The 9,062-nt window shown below is 40.6% G+C and overlaps 1 protein-coding gene across 6 annotated transcripts in view; it reads right to left on the bottom strand.

Annotated features, from left to right (window-relative positions):
* Positions 1-235: 235 nt before the first annotated feature.
* The window catches only part of RYR2 (ryanodine receptor 2), a 799,701-nt gene continuing 790,874 nt past the window's right edge, over positions 236-9,062 (bottom strand). For all 6 annotated transcript variants that reach the window (XM_032137647.2, XM_032137648.2, XM_058430777.1 and 3 more), the window contains 4 exons: positions 5,790-5,854; positions 3,566-3,666; positions 2,650-2,701; positions 236-1,658 (listed from right to left, as the gene is read on the bottom strand). In XM_032137647.2, coding sequence (XP_031993538.1) covers positions 1,563-1,658; positions 2,650-2,701; positions 3,566-3,666; positions 5,790-5,854 — 314 coding nt within the window. In that variant the 3' untranslated portion in view covers positions 236-1,562. The remainder of the gene's footprint in view (positions 1,659-2,649; positions 2,702-3,565; positions 3,667-5,789; positions 5,855-9,062) is intronic.

Below are 9,062 nucleotides of genomic sequence, written 5' to 3'. Positions count from 1 at the left end.
TCAAGAGGTCTGGGTGACCCATATAACAGGGAAATGACAGGGGTGGGCCAGGTGCCTGGTGACTCTGAGGCCCCACAATTATACATACAACAGTCTTAGAGGTACCAGAAATCTGACAGCGTTAAAGGTCTCAGTGCAGTGTTTAGGATTGTCCTATATCCACCTCAAGTTAGAAGCTCAAGATTTTATGAGTCCCAGTTATAAGTTTTAAATGGAGAAAGAAGAGGATGAGAAAGTTAGTTAAATAGTTTAATCAGAGCGGTTTTACAATTCTAAAATTAACAAGCAGACTTGTAATAAAAGAGCTCCAATGTTTGCAAAATGACCTTGTTTCCATTCTGAATCTGACTTTTTAACTGTAAAGGTTAGCATTACATTTAAAAGGATTCAAAATGGAAAACATGGAGTGATGTATATCATCATCCGTGTTTTGTGATGCAACTGATGAAATCCCTGAATGGATATTGCTTCAGCTTTGATATTAAAAAATGGCCTGATAAGAAGTCCTTAATCAACAAAACTGATCACAGGTGGCTGAAAGAAAGAGCAAAACCCAAAACTACTGTCAAGTTCATAATGTATCACATTGTTGGTGGATGACACTGGCTCCAGATATACAATTAAGCCCACGACACTTTATTACTATGAATAATTATCATGAAATTTCTCTCACGTTGATCAACTTGTTTCTGAAGGTTTTCTTTTTGTTCATTTAAACTTGCATAATAAACATGCAATGAATGGTTTCTTTTGAAAGTGTATTTTTTGCAGTCTTTTTGTTTTCATACAAAGATTTCATAAAGTTGCAATGTTGCATCAGAGCATTACCAAAATAATAGCAGGAGCATATGGGGGTGGGGGGGCAAATGTGAATTTAGCTGAATGAGAAGAGCCTCCTTTTGTCCTGAGACACACCACCCGTTTTTTTTTTCTTTTTAAGTGCAAACTGCTTTTCTTTCTTACCCTCCCCCACCAAAGAAAAGACTAAAGGAAAAAAAAAAAACCTCACAAAATCAATCTAAGAAAGGTCGACATAAAGAAAATAAAGATGTTTTTTCATGCACGTATCTTCTGCATAGCTCAACCCACATATAGTAAGGCACTATTTCCCTTCGCAACTGGTGTCCATGGCAATCTGTTAAGTGCTACAGTGCTCTGTGACCATTAGACAGTTTCCTTCCAGGATGGTGAAATAAAGAGGCTGGGTGAGTGTGGCTGCCACGCGTCTCTGTGAAGGTCTCGTAGCTCGAGAAGACTCCAGGAGTCTCAGAAGAAAATCTGTCTGTGTGTGTTATGACAGTGTCCAGAATGGTTTTCTTTCCAGAATTCCTTTTTTTTGTCTGAGTATGAATTTAGATGATTCTTCAGTCTTTAGTCTCAAAGTAAATACGAAAGGTGGGGGAAGGAAACAGGTCTTCGGAAACACAGCTTCGATGCTCCCAGAAAACACACAAGGCTGGCAATTCACAAAATCAGCAAAATGTTTCCAAGAGAGCAGAGAAATTGACAGAGGGACAGAGAGGGGTGGGGTTTTGGTTTTTAGAGGTGACTGGGGTCTGAGTTTAATTTAGCTGGTCTTCATACTGTTTCCGGAAGCAATCCCCTGCTGGGAAAAATTCCCAACACCTTTCTTGATACATCTTCCAGACATAAGATTCCTGTAAAAGGCAAGGAAATGTATTAACATTTTCCCTAAAGTGTGTGCTAACAAAACATAAGGTAGAAACTCAATTGTTACCTATATCACACGGAATACAGAAGTCCACATTAATTTAGATGGTTCCTAACTAACTATACCAGACCTTAACGTCTAGTAATAATCTTCATCCTGACCATTATAATGATTAAAAATATGTTGGCTGGGCACACTGGCTCAAGCCTATAATCCCAGCATTTTGGGAGGCTGAGGTGGGAGGATCCCTTGAGTTCAGGCATTCAAGACCAGCCTGAGCAACATAATGAGATCTTGTCTGTACTAAAATTAAAAAAAAAAAAAAAAAGCCAGGTGTAGTGGTGCATGCCTGTAGTTTCAGGTGCTTGTGGGGCTGAAACAGGGGGATTTACTGAGCCCAGGAAGTCAAGGCTGTAGTGAGCCCTGAGCATGTCACTTGCACTCCAGCCTTGGCAAGACAGCAAGACCTTGTCTCAAAAAATATATATATGTGTGTGTGTGTGTATATATACATTTATGCTTTTGAGGGTTCTCTTAAAATATTGTATCCTTCAAATTCAAACTACTAACAATCTGCACATTGGAAGAGGAATTTCAAATAGCTTAAACACCTTAGACATTTAATATGCATTGTACATAATACTTTGAAGTTCATTGGAAATTATCTGATTAAACAATCGAGGACATTATGCAATAATTAAGAACTCAATTTTTCAAAATAATGGAATTCAAAACTCAAATCCAGCATTTTCAGTTAGCAAAAGCTTATTGTTTTACATAAACTTAGTATAGAATTCTACTTTAACAAAGGCGATTTTTCCATACTCATTCAACATAACAGGAACTTTACATCAAGATACCACAACTAATATCTGAAAGTAATTCCGTGCCTCACTGTTTAATGCACACATTTTGTTCTGATATTTAGAGCTTCTCTATCATTTCTTTCAGAAGATGACATATAATAATTTACCTACCTGTCCTGTGTGTTCTGTTTCATCTTTGTTTATAAGATACATCAGAAAAAACCTATAGATACAGAGAAACTGATCAGAAATGAACTGTATGGAAATATTAGGATAAACAGGGCATATGTAGATAAATTGTATTGTTGCATTCCATTATGGCCAACACAGAGAAAATACCACACGCAAATTTTTGGAAAAATTACAGTGTACCAGAAAGAGGAAAGGCTGTTGACCTGACTTTTCTGATCTGTTGCTATTTGACCCTAGAGGCTTCAAGTTAGGAATATACACATTGGTCAGAATCAAATCAACACTGATGAATTAGAACTGAAGACCAGCTTAATGAGAAGTTTTAATTTACTGATCAAGTTCCACTGAGTATAGTTAAGCCAATTTTTTTCCCTATAATGCTACTCGGCATCTCTTCTGTTTGATACTAAAATTGGGTCTGAAAATGAGTAAGAATAGCATTTTACCAAACTATACTTTTGGCTCATCTCGAGTAATGGAAAGATTTCTATGTATTAATATTTTTTTAAATGCAGCTTTTAAGTTGGTATCCAACAGTGCCTGACGAGATCTGAAAGTCCTCTTAAGATCTGCAAGAAGAAAAACGGAGACTCACATCTCCCTAGGAAGCAGCCTGAGAATTCCTATCTCAAATGAGAAACATGACCAAGGCTCCCTGTCCACCTCTTCATTTCAAGTTCTAGAAAGTATCATTTACATGAAGAGCTGCAGCTTAACCTCTTAAGTCAATCTACTCCAGAGGAAAAGACAGCCATTAGCTGTTGGTCTTTCTTTTAAAGTATCTGCAGCAATTGTTTTTTAAACAATAAACAAAAACCTCCTCTGTATTCTGAGATGGGCAGGGACCGGTGGCGTCTACTGGAGAGGTGGAAGATTCTGAAACGGGCACACTCACAAGTAATTAGCCAAGTTGTGCTCCTGTAAAGTGTGGGTTTCAAAGCCATGTGGCACTGTGTCGAAGTAATCATTGCCTATCCCACAGATGAAGCATTTGGTCTAGAAAACAAAGGGAAATATTAACGTCAGAGTTCAGAAAGCAAAACAAAAGGAAAACACAACTCGCCATGTAGGGGCAGCTATTATTTGGTTCATTCAATACACGTCAAAGATCATCACATGGAGGCTGTACCAAGCCCACGAATATAAATGGAACTGTGGCTGTAACTATATCTTGGTGTTGGCTTAAATGACACAGGTACCAGCAGCAAGAAGTAGCAGATGCAGACAGGGAACAAGATGATGATGATGATGGCTGAAAAGCAACGTCTCTTCCTTTCTCTAGCCTAGGTGAAAATGTCCAGGCTTAGTGATCAACTCTTGTTCATGACATTGACTAAAGTTATCTAAGCAGGATTAACTGTGTCCTCAACTGAAACAGAAAACTTAGTACCCACCCAAACAAAGTCGGATGACCAAGGGGGAAAAGGTACAGATTACTTTCCTTTAGAAAAGGCCAAATCAAATACCAAGCTATGAGGCATCCCATCTACAGTTTAGCAAGGGTCTTCCAGGTGCTGTGCTAGGTACACAATTAGCCAGTGGATGTGAATGGAGAACAACTTTCAACTCTAGGGACCAGGTTCCTGGTCCTCTTGGTTCCACCTTCTCTGGACCACGCCTCTCCTAAGCACCCTGTAGAAAGGCACCTGCTTAGGTCTGCCCCTTGCAGACAGGCCTGGTCCACAAAACCCAAGGAGAAGCAGACTCCCTGTTTTATTATTAGAATTGCACATGTATCATTTCAAATGTATTTAATAATTGTCCCATATGACTCTGGTGCTCATCTTTCCCTGCCAGTTGTAAGCTGTTTTATGCCATCTGGAGCATGTTTATGAGGCCCTGTATTTTAGAAACTACAATCAAGATGATTATAATAGTGTATAAAATTCTTCCTGCCTTACTGATCAACAATTGCTGACAGCTGACAGGTCACATTGAGCAATTGGGGAGAACAATCGATCAGGTCTTCATACCACTCCAATGATGCCTCTTAAATTGAAGTGGCTCAAATCACACTCATCGGCTTTACCGATGAACCTGTTCTTCCTCTGGGTTACCTACGTCAGTTTACTATGCCACCATCCATCTGGTGGCTAATGCCTGAAACCTGTATATCCCCTTGCTTGTTCCATCTTCTCCATTTGGCCAATCACTAAATCCCTCACTGAGGATGTAGAAACTAGATGGATTCAGGCAGTACTTGCCCAACTCCCATGTGACACCTCTAGCAAAAGCTTCAGAATCCCCCACCTGGAAAATGCTGACAGCCCACTTCCCTGTCCCTGTTCTTGCCAGTTTCTAGTTCATGCCTCACATTTTAAACCAGTTATCTTTTTAAAATACAAATCTGATCATCTGGCTGCCCTGCTTAAAGCCCTTTTCTTGCTTCCCACAGCCCATATATTAAACTGTAAATTTCTCAAATGAGTGATTAGGTTCTTCATTCACTGGTCTTCCTCTCCAGCCTCATCATCGGAATTTAATCTGCATCTGGTAGCACTGAGGCTGCTAAAAAAAAACTTGCACATCAACTTCCCTAAAATCAGTCTTGGTATATAATTTCAGGTGGTGATGGGCTCAAAGATCCCACTGTGAATGGTACCCTTGGAGATGCCTATGGTGTGGGAGAAGGGGCTGGGAGGTTGCCCAAACTGTCCTCCTCTCTCCTTATCAAACCCACAGATTTCCACAGTCTTCAGGCCTCAGCTCAGACATCCCTTCTTCTAGGAAATTCCCTGACCATCCAGGAGTGAATCAGACACCAGCCCTGGAGACCCTACCACTCAGGGCTTTACTCCCATAAAGGACTCACCACACTGCTCTGTAATCATCTATTTACTTGTCATTGAATCTTTGGTTTTGAATGAATAGTCTCTCCACTTCTGGAGGGAAAGGATGGCGTCCTATTGCTGTTTGCATGCACGTGGCGTCCACCACGGTTTCAGCCGACCATGCTGCTCAACTACATGTATTGCTTGAATGGAAAACAGGCCAGTGAAACCACAAGTTGTGACCTTTCCCCTCCTCCTTCCCACATTCATGATTCTATTGATAAAGGTAGTGATGAAAACGAGGGCCCAGGACAACAAAAAAGCTGAGTCATGAATGGAGAAGCTTACTTCCATATCTTCTTTGACTTGTTCCTGTTGGTCTCTTAGTTCTCCAAAAGCATCGATAATCAGACCTGGTGGTAAATAAAAACACAATTTAATCTTTATCAAGCAATGAATAATTGAGTTCCTTGGCTAATCCCCCCAGGGAAAGGGGAGATGTACAATTACCTTGCAAAATGCTCAGGACATGGTAAACGTGACTACATATCCGACACTCCCAGGAGAAGGGAGGCGGTGTTCTCTCTTTGGGGGCAGAAGTATGTGCAGTTACTGGGACATACACTTACTGAAAAGAGTGTTTTAAAATGTAGTGACAGCAGGAAAAACCTTTTGTTAACTTGGCATATACAGATGTTACTACATACTTCATGCTGAAAAAGAGCAGCTGAGATTTATGAGTAAGTACAGAAAACTCCACTAATAAGATTTTTCAAGTACTAATGTAGAAATAAAACATGACCACTTAAACCAAGAAATTTGCCTCAAGTCATTTTTTTTTTTTTTTTTTTTGAGATGATGGAGTCTCGCTCTGTCACCCAGGCTGGAGTGCAGTGGCACAATCTTGGCTCACTGCAAGCTCTGCCTCCTGGCTTCATGCCATTCTCCTGCCTCAGCCTCCCCAGCAGCTGGGACTACAGGCACACACCGCCACACCCGGCTAATTTTTGTATTTTTAGGAGAGACGGGGTTTCACCGTGTTAGCCAGGATGGTCTCGATCTCCTGACCTTGTGATCTGCCTGCCTCGGCCTCCCAAAGTGCTGGGATTACAGGTGTGAGCCACCGCGCCCAGTCAAGTCATTTTTTTTTTTTTTTTTTTCGAGACAGTCTTGCTCTGTCACCCAGGCTGGAGTGCGGTGGTGCAATCATAGCTCACTGCAGCCTCAACCTCCTGGGCTCAAGAGATCCTCCTGCCTCAGTTTCCCAAGTAGCTGGGATTACAGGCGCATACCACCACACCCTGGTAATTTCTGTTTGTACAGACAGGGTTTCGTCTTGTTGACCAGGCTGGTCTCAAACTCGTGGGCTCAAGTGATCCTCTTGCCTCAGCTTCCCAAAGTGGTAGGATTACAGGCATGAGCCATGGTGCCAGGCCTCAAATCACTTTTTTCACAAGTCCCTTATAAGTAAGCTTCCATAATTTCATTGACTGTGGCAATCAGAAACACTGCGTTGAGCTGTTTGAAGCTCCTTTTCCCTCCTGAGACCTGCTGGCTTCACACTTTCTTCGAAGTTATAACTTTGCCCTCTTCGAAAACATGTTATTTTTACACTCAATAAGAGCACAATGAATGAATTATGAGTCCCTTAAACTTGTCCATGGTACTTGACTAAAAAATAGTGTCATTTGATGTCTGTGGAACTTAAAAGAGATTGTCACATTTACAGACATTTAATTCAAGCTGGGATAAATGTGTTAAGCAGAAAAGATAACATGAGTTTCTGAGAGAGAAAAACACCACACTCCAAGTTGCCCGGAAGTAAAAGGAAGAACTAGTGGGTCAATACAGCACCGTGGTTGCAAGGGGTCTGGATGCAGATTGCCTGGGTATAGATGGATTCCAGCCCTGTTTAGCTGTGCACTTTGGCCAGGTTCCTTAGACTGTGGCTCAGTTACTTCACACATAAAACAAAAGCACCATTCTCATAAGGTTGGTGAAATGGTAAAATTAGTTAATACATGTGCTGGACAGATAGTAGATATTCAACAATGATACTATTAATAGCTTTATAATTTATAAAGCACTGACTATGCATCAGGTATTATACTGGGTACTTGAATGTATGTCCTTCTTTAATTATACTTTAAGTTCTGGGGTACACGTGCAGAACGTGCAGGTTTGTTACACAGGTATACACGTGCTATGGTGGTTTTTGCTGTACCCATCAACTTGTCATCTACAGTAGGTATTTCTCCTAATGCTATCCCGACCCGCCAACAGGCCCTGGTGTGTGATGTCCCGCTCCGTGTCCATGTGTTCTCATTGTTCAACTCCCACTTATGAGTGAGAACATGCGGTGTTTGGTTTTCTGTTCTTGTGTTAGTTTGCTGAGAATGATGGTTTCCAGCTTCATCCATGTCCCTGCAAAGGACATGAACTCATCATTTTTTATGGCTGGATAGTATTCCATGGTATATATGTGACACTTTTTTTAATCTAGTCTAGCATTGATGGGCATTTGGGTTGGTTCCAAGTCTTTGCTATTGTGAACAGTGCCCCAATAAACATACGTGTGCATGTGTCTTTATAGTAGAATGATTTATAATTCTTTGGGTGTATCCCCAGTAATGGGATTGCTGGGTCAAATGGTATTTCTAGTTCTAGATCCTTGAGGAATCGCCACAGTGTCTTCTACAATGGTTGAACTAATTTACACTCCCACAAACACTGTAAAAGTGTTCCTATTTCTCCACATCTCCCTAGCATCTGTTCTTTCCTGACTTTTTAATGATGGCCATTCTAACTGGCATGAGATGGTATCTCACTGTGGTTTTGATCTGCATTTCTTCAATGACCAGTGATGAGCTTTTTTTCATATGTTTGTTGGCTGCATAAATGTCGTCTTTTGAGAAGTGTCTGTTCATATCCTTCACCCACTTTTTGATGGGGTTGTTTGTTTTATTCTTGTGAAGTTGTTTAAGTTCTTTGTAGATTCTGGATATTAGCCGTATATCAGATGGATAGACAGCAAAAAATTTTCTCCCATTCTGTAGGTTGCCTGTTCACTCTGATGATAGTTTCTTTTGCTGTGCAGAAGCTCTTTAGTTTAATTAGATCCCATTTGTCAATTTTGGCTTTTGTTGCCATTGCTTTTGGTGTTTTAGTCATGAAGTCTTTGCCCATGCCTATGTCCTGAATGGTATTGCCTAGGTTTTTTCTAGGGTTTTTATGGTTTTAGGTCTTACGTTTAAGTCTTTAATCCATCTTGAGTTAATTTTTGTATAAGGTGTAATGAAGGGATCCAGTTTCAGCTTTCTGCATGCGGCTAGCCAGTTTTCCCAACACAATTTATTAAATAGGGAATCTTTTCCCCAGTGCTTCTTTTTGTCAGGTTTGTCAAAGATCAGATAGTTGCAGATGTGTGGTGTTATTTCTGAGGTCTCTGTTTTGTTCCATTGGTCTATATATCTGTTTTCATACCAGTACCATACTCTTTTTGTTACTGTAGCCTTGTAGTATAGTTTGAAGTCAGGTAGTGTGATGCCTCCAGCTTTGTTCTTTCTGCTTAGGATTGTCTTGGCTATGTGGGTTCTTTTTTGGTTCCACATGAAATTTAAA

This window comes from Hylobates moloch, unplaced genomic scaffold (assembly GCF_009828535.3).
Source record: "Hylobates moloch isolate HMO894 unplaced genomic scaffold, HMol_V3 SCAFFOLD_18, whole genome shotgun sequence".
NCBI classification, from domain to species: domain Eukaryota; kingdom Metazoa; phylum Chordata; class Mammalia; order Primates; family Hylobatidae; genus Hylobates; species Hylobates moloch.
The sequence above is the reverse complement of the archived record's forward strand: the minus strand, read 5'-3'. Positions and strand labels throughout refer to the sequence as shown.